Below are 23282 nucleotides of genomic sequence, written 5' to 3'. Positions count from 1 at the left end.
CCTAAAGACCTAAAGCACACACATCAAATTTTGAACTGTTTGAACTAAAGGTTGACAGAAAAAATTATGAAAATCACAAATCTCTCTGTTATGGTTTTAGAAGTATAGCAACTGCTATTACTATTTTTAGACTTGTGCCAGTGACTGTAGCTGAGCATATATTACACATGTGAATTGAACTATTAACTGCAAAGCACATTTAAAGGACAAATAAGATAAGTTCAACGTGCTCTAATCTTCCTTGGTTTTAAGAGCGGTATCCCAGGCATCCCATGGGTCTTCACTGCCTTCTCTGTTCCCTGCCATGGTGGGCCTGTTGGCCCTTTGCTGAAAAGGTCCCATTATGTGATAGTGAACAATGTGCAGGGATCACATTCGCCAGTACTACTGTGTTAGTGGGCAACAGAGGAACAGTTCTAGGCTTCCCAACTGCAGGCAAGCCTGTGGCGGGGAGTCAAACTTACGGCTCACCATCATTTGGAGGGTCTATTACCGTGTGTTTGTGTGGTATGTCTCATTGGCTTTAGAGAGGGGACGTGAGCGGTCAGCTAATGGGTCTAATTGAGAAGGCTTAAATTGCCAAGGTCTTTTCGACAACCCGAGGCACTCGGAGTTTGAATTTCAGTCCCCTTCAATTTAAAGACATTTTCTCTCAATCCATTTGAGGGTCTTCAAATCATGGAACTTTATTTTTCCAATGTTCCTATTTCTACTGACAGTCAAAATACATGTTCCATAATGCAATCAATATGGAAGACCAAGATTCTACTTAATCAGTAATGGATAGTTGGAAACAGCAAAACAAGAGGAATTCTGTTAACTCAGCTGCCCAAGCCCTTTGGTGAATATTATGTTACAGTTACTTCTTATTTTACCACCTAGACAATAAGGAGTTAAGGGTGGTCTCACATGGAAAACAAGTTCACTTCACCTTTAACCCCAGGATGACCAAACATGTAGATTATCTCGTAAGTGCAAGTGGGAATTGTTCTGTGATTTTTATCAACTGACTATATCTTGATGTATATAGATGTATTCATTACACAGACATATGCACATTTTTTAGACATATAAATCTACTAAATAAAATCTGAAATATATGTTTCATTTCAGGCTACAATGTTTATTGTTTCTTGAAACTATCTATCCCAAAATGGATATCTGGTCATATATGAATAAAATATAAAGGCTGAAATCCATTTTTTTATTGTTGGAATTTATTTTATTGTTCTTTTTACATTCCATTTAATTATATTATATCCAGCTTGTTTCGTAAATCTGTTCATAGATCCATTAAGTTAAGGCAACAGGGTTAATTCACGAGCTGTCAAATTATAAAATAAAGTTGTATTCGTACTGATTAATTCAATTCATTCTTTTTTGTATGTCGCCCATCTGTCCCTATAAATTTGTGTTTTTTCATTGTTTATACATTGGAAATGTGTATATATTAATGTACTATTATTAAACATTCAGCATGTTTTTGTACTCCATATTCAAGCTTTAAATAGGCTTTAGTCTTCAAGAAAATTGATTTTATTTTCACACACACTATCTTGAAAAATGTATTTAAGCTGAAAAATCTACAAACTCTGCTAGACTCTTGGCTTGGCTTGGCAGATATTAGGCATCTCTTTTGGTAACCTTGTGCCAGGGCTGTAATGTGGCTTTGAAATTTTTGGCCCAATACAGCATTATAGTGGTTGTAATTTTTTTTTTTTTAAAAATAAAAAAAATAAAATAATAAAAAACACTGTCTGGCTCAAAATGATTTTTTGCCTTGCTTCATAATACTTATTTATATGCTGCTGAATTAAGCCAGTCATTATACACTTCACCTTTACGATCATATATCATTAATGAATATAAATATTCAAATTTCATTTATCATCAAATCATATGCTGTGGATTAAAAAAAACATCTAGTCTATAAGGTAATCTCTTATTACTTTCAATTCGAAGCTATTACAATTCCTCATATCCAACATGGACCACTGACCTTAAATTAAAACATGACTATTCAAATGTAGCCATTTGACATTAGGATTTATTATATAAATCTCATGGAGTCATTTTATTGATGCCGGAGTTCCTCCAGCAGGCAGAGTAGCAACTTCCCTTCATTACAAATCACTACAAATCCCCACCTTCCTACATAACTGAAACCTAGTCTTCCAGAGAGCATGTGGTGCTTAGACCACATGGTCATGTGTGATGTACTCTGAGATGAAACCGACTACAGTCGAAACCAGTGTTTGGTGTAAATCCCAAGTGCACCGCAAGAGATTGTGAGAAATGCCAGAGGGGTAAATCCATCTCTCAAACAGGGTTTATTTGGCTAACCCCATGAGAAACTGATCTCTAACAAGACGTCTTCTTGACAACAGATTAAGACCCAGATCAAAGCCAGAGTTAGATGTTATCAAAATCACCAGGCTACCTATTGCCAGATAAACCAATGATATACTTATTCACACATTTAGTGTGATCCCAAACAGCAGCAAGGAAAGGGATAAAAAGGGGGAGAGAGTCTGAAGCTGAGAACCTGAGAGTGAAGGATAAAGAAAGGCAGATAATACTTCTTAGAGGCTTGTTATAAAAATGTACAGCATCACCAACCTTCTAACAAGTAAACCAGAGATATTACAGGAATAGGATGAAGGTTGATATCAACTCACCTGTCTTCAGAAGACAGAAGCTCAGCACCTCACCTGTGGCATCAGCCTTCCAGTCCCATCAAACTGGGTACCATCCACACTGTTTTAGGAGTGGACAGGTTCTGTGCTGGAACCGGGGACAGGGGCGGGGGAAAGCACCCAAGAAAGGCTTCCTTAAACCCCCTCACGCAAGAGTACACTGCAAGTCCAAGTATGCAGGATTACAGAGGAAAACAAGACCAGCAAATCAGACCCAATCCGAGCCTGCGGCGTGTTTTGGCTTTTGGCTTGGAAAGCAAGAGATTTGCAAAAGTGATCTCAAGATGAGAGAAGAGAGAATGTTTGTGTGTGTGTCCCTTTAGTGGTGAGCTGGAGAAGAAGTGACAGAGGCAGGCTCTAGCTTTTAGACTGCAGATAGTGTTAAAGTTAATCTGAGAGTGTTTGTGGGGAAGGTGGGAGACAGGAGATGGAGGGGGGTGGAGATGAAGAAAGGCTTAGACTTTTCAGATGAGGGAGGGAGAGCAAGAAATGGAAAAAAGGAGTGGTGAATGGGGAGGGGGGACTAGCAAATTATGGTATATAATAGGTAAGCAAAAAAAAAAAAAAAAAAAAGAATATTAAATCTGTCAGTACAAATATGGTTACTAAAAAACTTTTGGTGTAAAGAGGTCAGACTGGGACCAGATGATGACTAGTGGAACCAAAACTATACATTATAATCTTACTGTTCATGTTCTGAAGGCCAATTATCCTTACTGCACAGTACTTATAGTTATGATAAACATCATCAAATATTTAATTTCACCATGTAACAAATACCTACAGTCTACACACCTTATATTAGTGTTTGTACCGGTGCTTCTGATTTAATGCATTAAATGCTGTAGAGAAGGGAATTGGCTATGTTTTCTATTTAGCTACTTAGCTAGCCATTAATAGAGCAATTTAAACAAACTCCACTTCCATGATTCCACAAATTGTTAGGTACTGTGTTAGGTACTAAAGTTTACAATGAGATTTTATTTTTAGATTTGCACATTGTAGCTTTTGGGGTCTCTGTGTGCTACATGTTTCTCCACAATGTGTAGTTGGATAAAGATATTTCACTTTCCTTTCTGAGTCCCTTTCCTACCAAAAACCTCTACAGAAAATAGGAAATCTCTATTGCCCACCCTTGGGTCATTTATTTACAAAAGAAAACAAGATGAGAGTCTCTTTGTAAATATAAAGAAGAGGTGGCTAGAATTACAACATTAACATGAGTCAGTCAGAACATTCAGTGTGTGCGCATGAGTCAATGACTAAGTGTATGTAAGAGATGTGTATGAGTGCTCCCCCTCCTGTTTGCTTGGTTCTCTACACTAATTAAGGACAGTCTCATTTGCAATGGCACACATTAGGCTGGGTCAGTCACCAAGGGAGCTGATTTCCATAGATTTGGTGCTGAGATAGAACCGAAAGGCGGGGAAATAGCGGGTAAATCCATGGTGATAGGGTCTGGGAAGTAGATGGGAAAGAGATGGGAGTCAGATGCACCTTTGTTCACAGAAGGACAGTGGAGGTAACTGGAGACCAAAAGGGGCTGGACGTGTGAAAATCTTCTGGACAGAAGGCCAAACCTGGATTCCCTATGTCCAACGTAGGAATCCCAGTGGAGGATTCTGTTACACCTTGTTGCCTTGTTGTGTAAATGCACCCATATTCTTAACCAATCCATGCAAGAAGACAGAAAAGATGATAAAGAGTACAATGTGAGACGGTACGACTCTGCATTCATTCTATCCTAGCGTAACAGTATAAACAGTGGTAAGAGAAGAAGAAAGGGCACGAGAGAGAAAGACTGATTTCTATCTTTTCACTATCTTGTCTTCCTTATGATGTAATGAGTTTGCTAATAAGACATATCAGCCCATGTCTTTTCTCTCCATCTTCCTCCCATTCTCTTGATTTTCTTTTCAGAACATTTGCTTGGTGATTGTGCAATAGGTCAGCCCAACCGAGATGGCTCTGTGTCATCTGAACCAGTTTCTGTCTCACAAAGAAGAGACTGTGACATGCTTGGTGATAAGCACTAACACCACTGTTTGGATATAAGAGTCAAATGTCTGATAAAACGCATCTACAAGACATCAGCCTTACCAGCCACCTGCCACCATTACCAAGAAGATTCAAATAATATTGTCTGAATTTTGCACACTATCAACAAGCCCAATGAAGAATTGCGGAAGTCCTGTGATCATTTCGATGGGAAAGAGGTCAAATGTACTCAGGTAGTTCACCAGTGCTGCCACAAAGTTCTGGTTGGTCTACTAGGCTTGAGCTTGGAAGAGGAAAAAGTTCTTCCCTATCCATCTGTTACTTGTTGCTCCTTTTTCTTTCCATTCATCCACAATGTCAAGCTCCTTTCAGGTAATCTAAACCTCCCCAAAAATTACTCCCTCTCCTGGCCACACAATGAGCCTCCTTCAGCCCTCCTTGTCGTTCCCCTTATTTGTGGTGCAGACGGTGGATCAGGATACCAGCAGCTTAGCCAGAACACGTTTGCTCCTGGTACAGGGCAAGGCATGAAAAGCTTTCTTAAAGCCCCCACCATTCCAAAACACACCAACTCTCACAGCCACCTCCTCTGTGACCTTTCTTTTTACATCAGCCCCTGCTTTCATGGCCTGGTAACCGCTTGTCTGACTCTTACACTTGATATCCCGGCAGTTCACCATGTTATTTGGTGTTGCCAAGCTGATGGTGAACTCTGACTGCTGCTTTACTCAGGAAGGCTTTTGCTGCTTGATAGTGAACCCACTACGGATGTCAGAGTTTTTAATCTGGGAGAATGAATAGTGTGTGAGAGCCTTGCCAAATTTAGCACGTGTGACTCTCACCTGTAGGCGTGACAAGAGTAGTCCAGCCCTTAGCATTAGGCTTTGACACCAATTAAACCTGATTATTTTTTTCAGCCAAGTTGTTGTAGTGATCCAAGCATGCTGGAGTACTGGACAGGATCCAGTTGGATAGAGTTTGCCTGGGCTCTGGGGTAAGCTCTTTCCTGTGGGTAGACTCTAAGATGCTAACACAGCTAAAACCACCTGCACTGTTGAGAAATAGCCAAAAGCTCTGCAGCTGAGAGTTTAAAAAATACCTTTTACATGGTATGGGAATATTACCTCAGAGCGCCCAGCATAGATATAGGAATGGCAGATGACGTTGATGGTGCCAAAACATTTAGATTAAATGAACTGAATTTAATTGAATTTAACATATTTTTGAGGGATTACTGAGAAACAAGGCATCTTTTGTAAATAAGAATCACAAGTCAACACAGGAAAAAAAAAACTTTGGTGAGGGACATTTGGAGAAGGGCAGCCTGGGAAGGTAGTTAATTAATGTTTTAACATTGTATTAACATTCTTTATAATTTAGCTCATCTTTAACACGCCTTCCTAAATTCTTAGTATCTGATAGGTTGTGAGAGCTATAGTTAAAATTGTTTTTGTAGTTGGAATTGTATTGGAGTGTTGCTTGATTAGGTTGGTTTTTATCATTTTGTAATTTGGGTTTTAGATTAATCAACCTCTTTATTTTTCCTTTGTTCAAAATCTTTCAGGGGTCATACCATATAAAATTTCTTTCTTTCTTGATGACACCATACCTGACTAATTTGTAAAATATGCATCCAAAATGGTCTGACCTCAACCCCACTGATAACCTTTAGGGTGAACTGGAACACTGACTACATGCCAAGCCTCCTTACTTGATATCAGTGTCTGACCTGACTAATGCTGACTGAATAGACAAATCTTCACGGTCCTGCTTTAAAATCTATCGTGTAAACTTTTTTATTCATTATATTATTTATGTCTAATTTGTGATGCTAAAACAGCTCTGACCCGTTGAGGCACGGACACAAGACCTCTGAAGATATGATGTGGTATGTGTGACTAAGACAGATACAGTATCTGTTGGCATCTTTTTTTTTTTTTTTTTTTACATGTGTAAATGTAATGTATGTAATAAATGTATCATTGCAGTAAAATATTTTCTTATGATTAACAATTGACAGGTCTTGATTCATGATCCTTTCTGTCTAAACATACAAAAACTTTAGCTTAAAATAGGCTGCAGTTTCTAGCAATTAGACTCAATTAAATGGTAAACAGTACATTCTTTGCAATCTGTGTGTCTGTATCAGTACAAAACACAGTGAGTTGCATCTGATTTCTTCAGAGAACGGCTACAATTCCACAAAGCACTGACTCGCTTTGGCTCACAAGTGATTATTGCCCCGTATGATGTTTCACGGATATTGAAAAAATGAGTTAGCAGCGGGGGTGTTTTATTTAAGGTGTCTTCCGTAAGAGAAACTCATCATAGAATTATTTAGGGCTTTTTAGTGGTGAAATATGACACTGGTGGTGAAATATGACACTAAAAAACAGTGATCATTTTGTTGCTTTAATTTGCACTGGTTAATATCAGCTTCTCTAGTGAATTAATTTGAGGTCTTACAACTAAGAGCTTTCTGCATTGTTTGTTTTTCTTTGTTTGCATCTGTAGAAAAAAAATCATAAAGTATTTATCAAGGTCTATGTCTATTACACACAACAGCTACAAAATAACAGAACCAAAATTCATGAACATTTCAGTTGCACACTGAGCAATGACACAAGAATAAACAGACCTGTCAGTAACACATTAGCACTTAATCCCTTTTCAACAGCTAATCAACACTTTAGGATTGGAACACAGTGAAAATATCCAGAATAAAGAAAATCAACAATCAGAGACTGAATTAAAACTGATCCAATTAGCTAACAAGCTTCATTAAAGGGGTAAACTGTATAATGAAAGGACTGGGAGAACAATATTTGAGAAAGACCTCAAAGAGCAGTGGTAGGACATAATTTGGACAATTGTAAGATACTACACAAATGAGCTGTTTACCTTGGGAAGAAAATGCACATTGGATGTAATATAGCAATAATGATTGATCCTGATGCTGCTAAGTCCAAAGCATGTAATAATATAACACTAAATGTATGCATTATGGAATAGCATACAATCTGCCCATTTAAGCACCACTAGAAACCAGTTCAGGATTAGAGCCACATTGCTGGGAATTGGTAGAAGGTCAAGAAATGAAGAACCTAAGATTACCTAAAATTAGAAAAACCTCATTTTAAAACAGATGACACCATTGGCAGTAATGATGTACTGTTCGTTCATTATTGTTCATCAATTTTTATACAGCTGTGCATTACATGTGAAAACAAGTAAAATTCCCTTTGGTAACAAAAATCAGTATCATCACATGACTTGGCTCAAATGCATGTGTCTAGCCTTCTTCAACACATACAAGGCTACATAAAGCCTGAATTCTCTATATGCTTCACCTCAAAAATTACATATTAAGAAAACAAACATGAAAAAGTTCAATTTTTGTACATTTAAAAAACAAACATTCACTTCATTGAAATCTGTGTTGCACATAAAATTATACCATAAAATTAAACCCATAAAACATGCATTTTGAATAAACTCTTATTTTCTTCACAAAAAATAAAAAAATCCTAAATATACTGTGGATATTATAATTATGTCTTATTAATAACCTTAATAAATAATCTACACGAATAGCACATAAAATACAACTGCTGATGGTTTGCTAGCCAAATGACAGCAGTTTTATTCATGCTCGTCTATTTTTCAGAGTGAGTCAACTTTGACAAATACTAACTTGGCATATCAAGTCTTACTTGTGCAACAACATGACACAGGAAACTGACCAAGAGGACCAGTAATCATCAAAAAGCCTCAAAGGCATCTCTGCATAAATGGGGGGGGGAAAGGAAGGTTGCACAGGCAAATGAATATCAAGTGACAAGTTTCCCATGTGATGTGAAGCTGAGTTCCACCCCATTGCAAACATTAAGTGGTCTTATTAAGGGAAGCTAGGCATGAGGATGTGAATTGCATGTGAAGAGACACATGAACCCAGAGAGCTTTCAGTGTGGTGGGTAACCCTATTGTAATCTAAGCAGGGAGAAAGCCGTCCTGGCTGTGTGACTGAGGCGGTGTTACCCCAGCCGAAGATCTGTGTGTTCTGCAGCAATCAAACACAAACACACCGTTGACTAGGGCAGTCCTGATCCATTCATCACACAGTGCTAACCTCTAGGAAAGGCTAAGGCAGCATTTCCTTCTTTAACCACCCAAGCAGCAGGGAGCCATACAGGAATGAAGTTTAAGGAAAAACTGTAGCTCATAGCATGAGACCTTATAAGACTCACTCTGTCAATATCTCTATGCAAGCATTTATTAACTGGATCTTAATATAAAATAAGTGTTTATAATGAGAGCTTTGTGAATTTTGTATACACTGATATATGTATCTATGTGTGAGACTGTATTATAGGATTGTGTTTTAAAAATAGTTTGTGTTGTACACCTTACAAATGCTAAAATACATTTTGAAAATGTATTGGATTTGTTGTTGTTGAGAGTCTCAAGCAGATATGCATATTGTATGCGTAACACAAGAAACTATCAACAGGATGAGTTAAAACCTTTAAAATCTGTTATCAGTGGTGCATCTAAAAAAATACACCACTTTCACATCTTCAAAAGTAATAGTGTAACAAGAATAGAAGAGCTTATATCCCAATTCAGAGTTCTTTAGAAATAATTTCTGCTGGACAGCATTAGATTTCCCAAGTTGAACATAGTAAACGTTCAACTTTTAGGCCCTTTTTCTCTCTGATGTTCCATAAGACTGATTTATAAACTGATTTGATCTAATTGTATAAGATACAGTGAGGAAAATAAGTATTTGAACACCCTGCTATTTTGCAAGTTCTCCCAATTGGAAATCATGGAATGGTCTGAAATTGTCATCATAGGTGCATGTCCACTGTGAGAGACGTAATCTAAAAAAAAAATCCAGAAATCACAATATATGATTTTTTTAACTATTTATTTGTATGATACAGCTGCAAATAAGTATTTGAACACCTGTCTATCAGCTAGAATTCTGACCCTCAAAGACCTGTTAGTCTGCCTTTAAAATGTCCACCTCCACTCCATTTATTATCCTAAATTAGATGCACCTGTTTGAGGTCGTTAGCTCTATAAAGACACCTGTCCACCCCATACAATCAGTAAGAATCCAACTACAAACATGGCCAAGACCAAAGAGCTGTCCAAAGACACTAGAGACAAAACTGTACACCTCCACAAGGCTGGAAAGGGCTACGCGGAAATTACCAAGCAGCTTGGTGAAAAAAGGTCCACTGTTGGAGCAATCATTAGAAAATGGAAGAAGCTAAACATGACCGTCAATCTCCCTCGGACTGGGGCTCCATGCAAGATCTCACCTCGTGGGGTCTCAATGATCCTAAGAAAGGTGAGAAATCAGCCCAGAACTACACAGGGGGAGCTGTTCAATGACCTGAAAAGAGCTGGGACCACCGTTTCCAAGGTTACTGTTGGTAATACACTAAGACGTCATGGTTTGAAATCATGCATGGAACGGAAGGTTCCCCTGCTTAAACCAGCACATGTCCAGGCCCATCTTCAGTTTGCCAATGACCATTTGGATGATCCAGAGGAGTCATGGGAGAAAGTCATGTGGTCAGATGAGACCAAAATAGAACTTTTTGGTCATAATTCCATAGCATCATGCTTTGGGGGTGTTTTTCTGCACATGGGACAGGGCGACTGCACTGTATTAAGGAGAGGATGACCGGGGCCATGTATTGCGAGATTTTGGGGAACAACCTCCTTCCCTCAGTCAGAGCATTGAAGATGGGTCGAGGCTGGGTCTTCCAACATGACAATGACCCGAAGCACACAGCCAGGATAACCAAGGAGTGGCTCTGTAAGAAGCATATCAAGGTTCTGGCGTGGCCTAGCCAGTCTCCACCCAATAGAGAATCTTTGGAGGGAGCTCAAACTCCGTGTTTCTCAGCGACAGGCCAGAAATCTGACTGATCTAGAGAAGATCTGTGTGGAGGAGTGGGCCAAAATCCCTCCTGCAGTGTGTGCAAACCTGGTGAAAAACTACAGGAAACGTTTGACCTCTGTAATTGCAAACAAAGGCTACTGTACCAAATATTAACATTGATTTTCTCAGGTGTTCAAATACTTATTTGCGGCTGTATCATACAAATAAATAGTTAAAAAATCATACATTGTGATTTCTGGATTTTTTTTTTAGATTATGTCTCTCACAGTGGACATGCACCTACGATGACAATTTCAGACCCTTCCATGATTTCTAAGTGGGAGAACTTGTAAAATGGCAGCGTGTTCAAATACTTATTTTCCTCACTGTATACCTTTATTCGTCCCACAGTGGGGAAATTTCTCATTATACACTGGCTTTAATCTTTATCTCCTTTTTTAAATGTTCTCTTTTAAGCACTGTCTCTGTGATCATATCACTTTATATTTACTGACTCTTTGGCACTACAAGGATCTTATCTCCATCCCGTATGCTGTAGGAATGGAGGGCTCGGGCTCCATACTTGAGCTCCTGAGGTGCTAGCGCATAACCCAGCTGCCTGTCAATGTAGTAGACACGCATCATTTTGACCGGCAGCTGCACCACAGGCTTGAGCTGCTTCTTGAGGTCAGCTACAGTCTGATCCAGCCGGAGCTCCAGCTGCTTGGTGTTATCCCCAAAGTGCAGCTCAACCTGGGCACAGCTCAATGGACGCAAATCCACCTCTGCCAGTGGTGCCAGGCGGCCATAATTGGCCACAAGGTTGTGGAACCTGTAAAAGAAACAGTTATTTGATCATAAAATTGACTAACAATGACATATTGGTCATGTTAAAGCTCAGGCATAGTATCTTTTCATTAAGCATTTTACAATACCAACTGCTGTAGCTATGTTTCGTGCTGAAGTGACTCTCCTTCATATTGTACCGAAGAAGATAGAAGAGCTAGAAGTAATGATCATTTTACCAATGTGTATGCATCAAGCTTAATATACTGCACAATTCCCTCTAAAATTAGCAATAGGAGGAATTAGTAAATAGTTAGGAACTTTTAAGGAAACATTTGGAGCTACTTACATTTGCTCTCACAATCACGTCTCACATCTTCTTTTAAATAGTAGAATTATAAGACCAAGCGGCAAAAATATAAATAACTATTAATATAGACAAATGTTTGTGGACACCTGACCATAATCCCTATATCTCCTTTTAAATCATCCCATTTTATACCATCCCATTCCTCATTCCTTTGCAGATATGCTCTTCTGAGAAGGTTTTGGGACATGGTGGTGGAGATTTGCACCTTTTGCCACAAGAGCATTAGTGACTTCATATATGACCAAGGAGGCCTGGCCTTCCAATTCATGATGTTCAGTGGGGTTGAGGACAAGACACTGCAGGCCACTCAATACCTCATCTCCAACCTTGGGGCACTGTCATGACAAATCAGGTTTGGGCCCCTTAGTTAGAGTGAAGGAAAATCTTTTAAAAGCATCCAAAAGATTCATAGGACAGTCTCTAGCTCCAACACGTCCCTGATGAGTATAAAGTGGTTATTGATGATTTGATGATGGATAAAGACACATGCAGGACGCTTTTCATGAATAATCTGCTCATGCTTGGGTCATGCTCACAGCCATTTCACAAGGAGAAATCTTTTCTTGGTGTTACTATAATAGGTACCAAAAGTAAATTAAGTCCAGATACAAGGATATGAAAAGCAAAAAAGAAATGGTAAAAGTATTGAAGATTCGTGCCAAACACAAGAAGCCAGCAATTACAACATTTCAAAATTGGTAAATAGATAAAAGAAAAAAAATGTTTCTTGTATTTTGAAACATACTAATGTCAGTGTGTATTACTGGTAGTCTATTTATTTAACTGCTTTGCAAAGGACAATGTGTTCTCTTGCCATGAGAAAGTTCTCCCTAGCCACCCTCCAAGTTACTGAGGGTTTGTGAGAAAGATAAGAGGACATCAGGCAGGAATGATTCAAAAAATCTAGGAAGGGGGGTTAGTGAGGGGGCTCTTTTTTGCTTTAAAGTGCTACTGTACCAACTATGCCAATCAAAGTAATTTCCCTCCCAGCCTGCCAAGAAAAGTGTCCCCACAAAGCGGAGGCTGAGCGTGGGTAGGTGCCTGCGGCTCCGAACCTTCACCATGGGAATACCGCTCCGTCCATACAAAGTGCCACTCTGTCTAGGGAAAAAAGCAAGACTCACTCAAAGGTCTCATTTAGCCTGAGCTAAGCTCTCTTAAATGCAAGCGAAATCACATTGGCGGTGATAACACGTCCGACCTGAATTCCATCAGCGCACTGTTCTCTGATCAGCCCCAGAGATGAGGCTGGACAATAGTTGGTAGAAGGTAAAGCAGGTTCATAGTAGGAGACATACAGTGAGTCTACTGTACGTACTGTAACAGTATAAGTGACTAAACTTACAGAAAGGAAAAAGGACATAGACAGTGACTTGTCTCTTTTAATGGGGACACAACAATGGGGTTGGTTTTCAGCAAAGTTGTCATAGACATACCTAGACTACCTGGGTTCCAATGAATCCTGAAGTTCAATACAAAATATATGATTTTGCTTAAGCTTTACATACACAAAGTGTTTTGAATCCGAAATAAGACTGAGAAGAATCTTCAGTGCATTGCGTGATAAAGTCAAGTCAATCATGTTTATAGAGCTCTTTTAACAATGGACAACTCAACAGTATGGGAACATCTTGACGATCCCTAAAGAGCAAGCCGAAGGCGCCAGTGGCAAGAAAAAAAAGTCTAATAAGACAAAAGGAAAAACCATTGCGAAGAACCAGAACTTTTTCCACTTTTGGATAACACCACAACGTTAACTATGAAAATCAGGGACTTGATTATGATCATAACTTACATTTTTAGGTAAAAGTCTTTGTGTACCCAGGTGAAATTATTCACTAAAGGAGTATTGGGCAGAAACTGTTCAAACTTTAGTAGGACCATCCACAGGCAATTTTAGGTTGTGCATGTGGAACCACTTGATGGTGACATTCTATAATATTCACTAGAGATAACTATCGCTAGGTATCCATCTGTGACTGTACAGACACTTCATGCAAAGTGATCCAGACATTCCCTTTTTCTTTTCTAGACATCTTTTTCTTCCTTATCACTGATGCCAGCCACTGCAAAGCTATGGTTACTCAGTTGACATAAAGCCTTGAACCCTCTTTCATTTCCATCATTTTCTCCTCCCCTCATTGCTTTCTTGTTTTGCCACCTCTTCCATCTTTCATCTATCTCATCGCTCTTCTCATTCTCTTCATGGATCAAGCTGTGATGTCTATTCCCACAGCTGGGGTTTTAGGTTCTCAAAGGCTGGTGGACATGTGGAATCCTTTATCTTCAATCTCATTACCTTCATTCAGTTACTATTTACCTTTATCCCACCTCTATCGTGCAATCAGCATTTACCATGCCACCACAAACAGGTCGTGTCTTGGACCATCTCCACCGTTCTCTCTTGACAAAATCTCTCTTTTTGTTAGCACAGAGACAGGCCACAGTAATCTGGGCAATACGTCTGGCAGTGTATATATCAAATATCTTCTCTATTTCTACTTTCAATTCTCACTTCTTGTTTTTCCACATGGGGTAACCAAATTATTCTGCATAAGAAATCTATAGGACAAGAGTCTGATCTGTGCTACCAGAGAAAGTAAATGAACAGTACAGGTTTACAATTACTTGAGCCAGCACAACGCTCATTATATCCCATACACAGAGATAATGCTATTTGGGCCCAGGCTTCGACTCAGCAACCAGGCTGAGGTTACAGATGGGTACTTATGGGTTTTCTTCATTTCCTGAACAGTTATTATTACAGTGTGAAATCAACTCCTACAGAGCTAAGTAAAGGAGTAAGTGGAGGGTTTTTAAAAAGCCACTGCTTTAGATTTGACTCTGCCTTGAGCTTCTGGTCTGTGTCAAATGCCATAGTCATGCACATAATGGGTATTATTGTATAAAGGATGTAGCTATATTAAAGCTCAGCAGGTCTCTCTCTCTCTCTCTCTCTCTCTCTCTCTCTCTCTCTCTCTCTCTCTCTCTCTCTCTCTCTCTCTCTCTCTCTCTCTCTCTCAATTTCTCTCTTTTATCAAGTGGACTGATTTTTAAGGTGAGGGCAAGTTGTCCAAATCAGTAAGAGGCAACCTAAACTCAACCCTAGACTTTCCACCAGAGCTACCCACTTAGCATTATTACCAAGTTCAACCTGCACTCCCCTGGGAACCTTTCCATGCTGTGGGATGGAAAAGAGAGAATGTCAGAGAAAGAGAGATGAAGGCCAATCAAACTATTTCTGTGTTGAATGTCAAAGAAAATTTAACTCACCAGAAATCTGAGACAGCTCTTGCCTTGCTAGTTGTACTAATGACGTAAAAGTAGAATAAATCTGATAAGTTTAACTGCTCAGGTAAATCAGATTAGATGACAAGTTGTCAGTCATTCATAGAACTGACTCACAAGACATTTGCTTTGTTAAATAAAACTACCCAATGTCTAAGTGGTTCGACACATCATTACTTCATTTAGATCTTTCCTTATATAGAGCCATTCACAATTCCATGTCCCTCCTCCCGCTGCCTACAGGAATCCCTGTGTCACAATGCGTACGCATCTTCATCAATTCATTACGGGAGTGAACCATTCAAAGACATGAGGGTGAGAGAGTGTGTGTGATTCACTAATTCACCTTTCTTTAAAAAAAAAAAAAAAACCTGCCATTTCGGTCAACCTAAAACCTTAGAAGAGACTGTGGAGAATAAGGAAAGGTGGACAGGAGGATATAGAGAAGGAAAAAAGAATCAAGCTGCCACCTCGTATATCAGTTTCCTGGCAAGAGTATTCTGGCACAAAGGCGTCTTTGAGGAGGCAGAGACTGGCCACATTGTCTCTCAAAGGTTAGCCTCCTCTACAGGAGAGCGAGCCCGAGAAACGTCCTCTCCCAGGTTAAGCACAACACGGTGGCCTAAAGAACGTGGGGGATCCCTCTTCTTCTGACATGTGCTGAGCATCAGAAAATACCCCCAACAACAACGACATGGGGAAAAGAAGATAGGGACACATGAAAGGGATGAGTACAAGACATCACCAAGCTGACTATCTAGTGCTTGAAAAGGAGATGATAAGGAAGAAAAATAAGTGCAACGTACTGAATTGCAGTGATGGCAAGCATTTTTTTAAGACACAGCCAAGGAGGCAAACACACAGTCAAAGTGGTAAACGATATTGTATTTGTGTGTCTACATTACGCTTGTGTTACTGATCTCAGGCCTGCTTTGAATGGATCAGTGCACACACAGAGAGCTGTGCTGAACAATAGCTCTTAAAGCTTTCCATTTTGAGGAGATGTGGATAAGTGATAGCAACTGATCCACCTGCACTTCAGCTCTTCTGAAGTGGAGCTGTCACATTTATGGCCAATCAATCATGTACTGTGTATCTGCTTAGATCAAACAAAGGACCAGTTTAGAGTAAATGATAACTGTCTCTTAAAGGAGATATTCATTTATCGCGTATGAAAGGTCTCCAGTATCAGCACAACGTAACAGTCAGAGGTAAAACTGTTATTTTAAGTGAAAAAGGAATTGAAATTGAAATCATGACCAGTTGCATTTATTTATTTTGTATTATTAACTGGTGGAGAAGGCTGTTAAGGAAATGACTGTTGAAACCTGCTGTAACATCAATGATGATAAGATGTTGCTTCACAAAAGGACCACAAAATTCATTCATTAATCGTAGTCATTGACAAGTAATTGCTATAAGAGAAATATAACACTTCGGGATGTGCAGTTATTGGACAGTAAGCAATTTTGAGGTGGAATGACATCACACAGCAAACCTGAACAGTTCATCAGCTGAAATCTAGGAGTTGAGAAATGTACCTGCATGATAACTCATCCTCAGGAGAGTTGAGGTGATAGCGGATGTAGAAGCGTTCAGCATCCTCTCTTTCTCCAGGTGTCACCACACTTCCATTCAGAACAGTCACAGAAGGCAAGCTAGAGGCAACAGGAGACATTTGGCTCATTTCATTATATACATACCACTAACCCAAATAACATTATAGTCGGTGGCAGAACTCACATCATATAAGCGTACCATTTTACAAAGGGAGAATTTTATGTGAGTGAATCTGGTAATGTACAGTATATGAGAGTGCAAGTGTATATGTCTGTACACTCACTGCGCTATAGTAAGGTATCGTCTCTCTTGGTCAGTGTAAGGCTGCAATAAAGGGATGCCCATTAAACGAACCTCCGAAAGCTTTGGGAAGAAATTGAGCTTCTCAATGTCCTCCCAACTATTTAGACCTAAAAGACAAGAAGGGAAAACCTCCATCTATTATCCAGTTGTAATCCCATGAATATGAAAATATGTTATTGAACAATATTCTATTCGGATTGTAAACGTCACAAGGATTTTATTCAGATTGGCTAAGAATGTGACTTTATTTTCCTAAACTCCTAATAAATCTTTAATTAATCGACTGGTTCACAGCAGTTAATGTTTGCAAAGCTGACACCAAAATGTGCTTTTGGTCCCTGTGAGAAATCTTTTATTTAGAATTACAGATCAGATCTCTAAGAATGACAAGGGCACTTTTTGAGTCAAGAAATAGTCCTTATATTATTAATAATTAGGCTGAAGTTTTTGTAACTATGTATATTGGAAGTGTAAGGAATAAAATATGCCGGTTACAATGAAACGTTTCCCATTTATTAACGAATAAGATATTTACCAGTTTCATCATGTTATCAGTTTAATTCATGTTATCACCTAAGCTACATAATCTATTAGCTATTTCATTGGTTAATTAAAATAAACAAATAAACAAACAAACAAACAAATATATAAAGGACAATGGTGAGAAACATACTTGTAACTTGACTGTAATAAAGTGCTTCCATAATTGTTATAATGTGTAAATGTTCTGTGTCACTGTACAGAAAACATATAGCTGTATAAGTAAGTTAATCTACATATTACTTAAGTAACACTACATTTATAAATATTCTTAGATTGTGTGCAGTGTGAGCCATACAAATTGATCTCTATAGAAATAATAACGTAGTAAAAATGAGCGATATATAAACCCGATGAACCCTAAAGGAATCAGAGCCTAAAATAATCAGTGCCTGCTGTTCAAACTGATTTGCGAATTTTACCGTGATTTGGAATAATATTGCAATATTCTGTGTTACTGAACAACAAAAAACCTTTTCAATCCATCGCTATGTTAGGAAGCTGCCTAACTAACCTGAGTTGTGCAGGTTTATACTGTGCAGGTTCGGGAACAGGCACTGCAGGGAGTCCTGTGACTCACGGATGGAGGAGAGAGAGTTATTAGCGAGGATGAGCGATGTAAGATTAGGGTACAGGAGGCCCAGCTTGCGCACCTCGCCCCAGTCCTGCAGCAGATTATCAGTGATGTGCAGCAGGCGCAGCGATGGGCAGGGAACCCGTGACAAGTTCACACACTCATAGTCATTCAGGCACAGGAAGAGCTCCTCCAGTCTGCAGCAGCGATAACGTGATTAAGACGCAAACAGGAAACACATTCACAGGGTTTCTCAAACTCAGCTACACACACATACACCTGCCTCGTGCACTAGTCTGAAACTGAGATATATAAACAGATCATTCATACACTATCGACACGCACAGACACAAAACAACAGCCAGATGCACGTTTAGACATGATAAATAAACAATAAACAAACAAACAAACAAACAAAAAAATAAAAATACAGTACTTTCTCATCCACTCACACACACACATGCACACACTCCAGATCCAGGGCATCAATTAATCCTAGAGAGCTCAACACACACACACACACACACACACACACACACACACACACACACACACACACACACACACGATCAGGCATGTAGGTAGGATAAAGCATAAAAATCTCTACAGGTTTTTCACCACACACTTGTACACTTACTCTGGGATATCTTTTGTGAGCATGTGCACCATGTCCCAGGAGATGTGTGTGTTGTTGAGGACGAGGCGGCGGAGACTTGAGAAGGCTTCAGCACCTCCGGGCTCTATCCTGGAGCCCTTTAGAGGATTCATGCTCAGATTGAGAAAGTCCAGATGAGGGATGTTAGACAGAATCTTAGTGATCTATAAAGGAAACGTCAATAACAATAAAATCACATTTAGGATTTCTAAACTAAAATAGCCTTTCAGTTATTGTGCACATTGTTGTTTTGTCATCTTTATGATCTGCTCCTCCTTTGTCTTGGAGATATTCACACTTTTAAATCACTTTCCTGTTGCAGTATCACATGAAATCAGCTTTTCTCCTAACCCTAACCCTAACGTAGCTGCTGTTCACAATATTTGCAAGTCTGATATAATAGTGCACAAGATTATGGGATGTATTATGTGTATGCCTGAGTAAAGAGATGAGTTTTTTTAAATCTACATTTAAACTTGGAAAGTGTGTCTGAGCCCTGAACACTACCAGGAACACTATTCCAAAGTTTGGGAGCTAAATAAGAAAATGCTCTACCACCTTTAGTAGACATAGATATTCTGGGAACTACCAGACGTCCTGAGTTTTGTGACCTCAGAGCGTGAAGGATTGTAATGTGTTAGAAGACTAGTTAGATACACGGGACTTAACCATTAATGGCCAATGTAGAGATGATATAATTATATAATTATATCTATAATATAATTGGGGTTATATGATCATACTTTCTTGTCCTGGTAAGAACTCTGGCAGCTGCATTTTGGACTAACTGTAGCCTATTTATATTCAGGACAACCACCTAGTAATACATTACAATAATCCAGTCTAGAGGTCATGAATGCATGAACTACAGTAACTTCTCGGCATCAGATAAAGTTAGGATGTTTCTCAGCTTGGAAATATTTCTAAGGTGGAAGAAGTCTGTTTTTGTACTATGTGCGGTATGATTTTAAAGACAAGTTGCTGTCTAATATAACACCCAGGTCTTTCACTGTTGAACTAGTAGTTACAGTACATCCCTCTAAATGGAATTGTAAGTGTGAGCGCTTCTGTGTACTAGTTTTTGGACCAATAAGTAGTATTTCTGTCTTATCAGAGTTTAACAACAGAAAATTATAGCTCAACTAATCTTTTATCTTTCTAACACATTCAGTTAATTTGGACAATTTAGCTATTTCATCTGTTTGTCATATGTCTTTAAACACAAGCACGTTAAACCTAAAAGAATATTGAAGGTAGAAAACGTGGACCTAAGGAGATCTTATCTATCTATCTATCTATCTATCTATCTATCTATCTATCTATCTATCTATCTATCTATCTATCTATCTATCTATTATTATTTTGCTTACAAATCATAAAAGTAAGACAATTTAAAAATGAAAATAAAATAATCCAATGTAGAGACGATTGCAGTCATTAAAATAATATTATTAAATGTATTATTAATATTATTAAGAATATTAAAACTTCCACCCTTATTGTATAAACGTTTATAAAACAGCACGTCACTGATTGATTGATTTTTAATATAAATCTCAAGAACTTAATTGTGAGCATAACTTAATAAAGGCATGTTATGAAACTGTAAACGGTGCATAAATGTTATTAGCTATTTTTTGGCTAATAATAGATTTTTATGGATGTTCTGGTAATAATCTCTTATGGGGATCTCTTATCTTACATAGGGGCTAAAAATTAGAGCTGCTGCTTCCCGGCTACCAAATGGCAGAAAATAGGGAGAGCGCAGACTGGCAGATGGAAATCAGAGATAAGCTGTATTTAAGGAAATAACACATGTTGAGGTAATTAACAGTATTTAATGAAATTTGCAGATGATACTAAACGTTAACAAATGTTGGGGGTAATATTATTAAGTTGTATTGCTTTTGATGAAATATGCCATCATTTTTATTGTCAGTCATCACCTTTTGTGCCCTTTTAGGGTAGATTTTAGAACACCAACAGGCCACAGACTGAGCTCCCCCTAGTGGCCACACCTTTATCATCATCTACCCTTGCAGCAACCAGAGCATTCCCAGAGGGTTGTCTTAGTCTTTGGTCTTAGTTCTACTCAGAACATGAGATAAAAGCACATTAACTGTATAGTGCTTTATAATCATGAGCAGTACATACACTGACTACCCTCACCTCTCCCCAGTCTCTGAACTGGTTATGAGACAGGTCCAACTCCATCACATGAGCGCAGAATGTCGCCACTTCTTCCTCATCTCCAGCGTGACTTATTCCACAGCTATTCAGAACCAGCACGCTGGGCAGATTTACACGATCTGACATGGACAGTTAAACAATGAACAGAGTTGAACTTCTCATTTAATAAGCTCTAATAACGTTTGATACGAAATAGCATCAGTTTCTTTCATCCAGAATGCAAATTTAAATGGTGAGATTCTTTAAAATTCATTAAAGATCAAGAGCTTGTCATTAGAGATATGACAGTTAAATGGTTATTAATTTGCATGCAAGTGTATTTTTGATTTCAGCTATGATTCAGGTCTGTAATGCTCCTTTGTATTCTTGCAATGTTTGTTCAAGGTACCAAACCCAACAAAGTAACCCTTTTGTTCAAACCAAAAATAAATGCTAACATTAAATTCTGTTTTTTCATCCATCCTTTTGTGTCATTTGTTCTCTGCTTAATCTATCTAGTTTTAGTTTCTCCACCCTTGAGAAATGAGACTGCATGAGAAGGTAAATATTTGGTTGGTAATGAATTTAAATCATTTTAATCCGTGACATCAGACAGCTGAATTTTTAAAAAAAATAAAGTTGAAGTGAAATATCTAACCTTTGATTGGAGAACCCTGAGGACTGGTGCGGATCACAACACCAGCACCAGGCCCACGGCAGTATGGGAAGTCATCAGGGTTGTACTTCTCACTGATGACCTGAACCAGAGTGCGACTTTTTTCATCCTCATTGTCCAGCTCCATCTTTCCTTTTGCCTTTTCAGCTATGCATGTTAAAATAATAATAATAATAATAATAATAATAATAATAATAATAATAATAATAATAATAATAACCACAAACCAAAAAAGTAATGGCTACAAACAGGGGACTGTGATTTTCTTCCTGGTTACTAGTTTGACATTTGGAGAGAGAGTGTATTTTAGGACCTTGTCATTTACTGGAGCAAAGGTCAAGAGTCTTGAACCAAGAATAGTGAAGCAAGGGGAAGGACGGGCATGGATTTAGGACACCGGGTAATTGAGAAAAATTATTTAAATTAGGAAGTGTGACAAACTACTAAATAAGCTTCACTAAAAGCTTAAAGTTGCAGTTCTTTACCGGACAGTTGAAAGTCCTATTGCTAGTGCTCTGGACACACACCTTTACAAGTGCAATGTTATGTTTCAGTCTCCGGTTGCCGGTTCACATGAACCCAGTCACAGAACGTTCATTCTTCTTTCCTGGTTTAACAAGAACCACAATGAGATATAACATTAGCATTAGAATAAAAGGACTGTCTCTAACATGAGTGCCTACAACATCTATTCTACATACTCATGCCATTCTCTTCATCGAAGCAATCAACTAACTGCACAAAGGCTTAAAACAACATTTTTATATTCGTTAAAGAAACCAGCAAAACAAGTGGAACATCTACAAAACAAGTTAGTTCCTGTTCCAACTCAAGTCTTTTTTTCTTTTCATGAAACTATTAAACAATGTTACATAGAAAACAGAAAGCTCAAGGACCTCTGTCCTGTGGACGTTGCTGGAAAAATAATTACTGACATTTACAAATGTCTGACATGTCTGACACTGGTGTTGTGTGTGTGTGTGTGTGTGTGTGTGTGTGTGTGTGTGTGTGTGTGTGTGTGTGTGTGTGCGCGCGCGCGCGTGTCTATGTGTGATCTCATTGAATTATAAATAATCAATTGCTTATTATTAATTTATTTTCTCACTCATTTTCTACCGCTTTATCCGAGCTTCTCGGGTCACGGGGAGCCTGTGCCTATCTCAGGCGTCATCGGGCATCAAGGCAGGATACACCCTGGATGGAGTAATTTATTTTCTATCTTAGTTTATTATAATTATTGTTATTTAGATTAGATTAGGTAGAGCAAGGCCAAATCTGTGTCACATATTAGAACAACTGCATTGCTACCTGCGATTGAGTTGCAGCTGGCATTACTGTCCGCTGCTGTTTTAGAAAAATAGTAAACATGTTCTAAGATTCAACAGCATTCTGGTGTAAATTTATATAAAAGATGTTTGCCATGCTAATCAGTTTGCTGTGAAAAGAAAGGCATGGCAAACAGAGACACATTTAAATTATATCTGTGATATGCTCCGAAAGACAACTAATTTATCATCCATTAAAAGACTAATTAATTCTGAACTCAACATCGTTCCTTGCCTTCAATTTACCTTTAATTGTGATAATAAAAATATAGCAATAAAGATTATCTGACAGATTTCAGTAAAGTGCATTTTAATGCATAATTAAGATTTGTTTAAGCAGCCACTGAACATTCAGGCCAAATACACTTAATGTTTCAATAACAATAAACTGGAATCTTACCGTAATACCAATAAAACAAGATGAATGTTGTCTTTATGATAGA

The 23282-nt window shown here is 38.4% G+C and overlaps 1 protein-coding gene across 3 annotated transcripts in view; it reads right to left on the bottom strand.

The window, feature by feature from the left end:
• Nucleotides 1-7093: 7093 nt before the first annotated feature.
• tbcelb (tubulin folding cofactor E-like b) overlaps nt 7094-23282 on the bottom strand; it is an 18140-nt gene continuing 1951 nt past the window's right edge. For all 3 annotated transcript variants that reach the window (XM_027165591.2, XM_027165593.2, XM_027165592.2), the window contains exons 2-9: nt 22042-22121; nt 21497-21661; nt 20839-20978; nt 18652-18833; nt 17955-18211; nt 16881-17007; nt 16579-16695; nt 7094-11425 (exon numbers count right to left, since the gene is read on the bottom strand). In XM_027165591.2, coding sequence (XP_027021392.2) covers nt 11101-11425; nt 16579-16695; nt 16881-17007; nt 17955-18211; nt 18652-18833; nt 20839-20978; nt 21497-21641 — 1293 coding nt within the window. In that variant the 5' untranslated portion in view covers nt 21642-21661; nt 22042-22121 and the 3' untranslated portion in view covers nt 7094-11100. The remainder of the gene's footprint in view (nt 11426-16578; nt 16696-16880; nt 17008-17954; nt 18212-18651; nt 18834-20838; nt 20979-21496; nt 21662-22041; nt 22122-23282) is intronic.

Source organism: Tachysurus fulvidraco, chromosome 26 (genome assembly GCF_022655615.1).
Source record: "Tachysurus fulvidraco isolate hzauxx_2018 chromosome 26, HZAU_PFXX_2.0, whole genome shotgun sequence".
NCBI classification, from domain to species: domain Eukaryota; kingdom Metazoa; phylum Chordata; class Actinopteri; order Siluriformes; family Bagridae; genus Tachysurus; species Tachysurus fulvidraco.
This window is presented reverse-complemented; position numbering and strand designations above follow the sequence as displayed.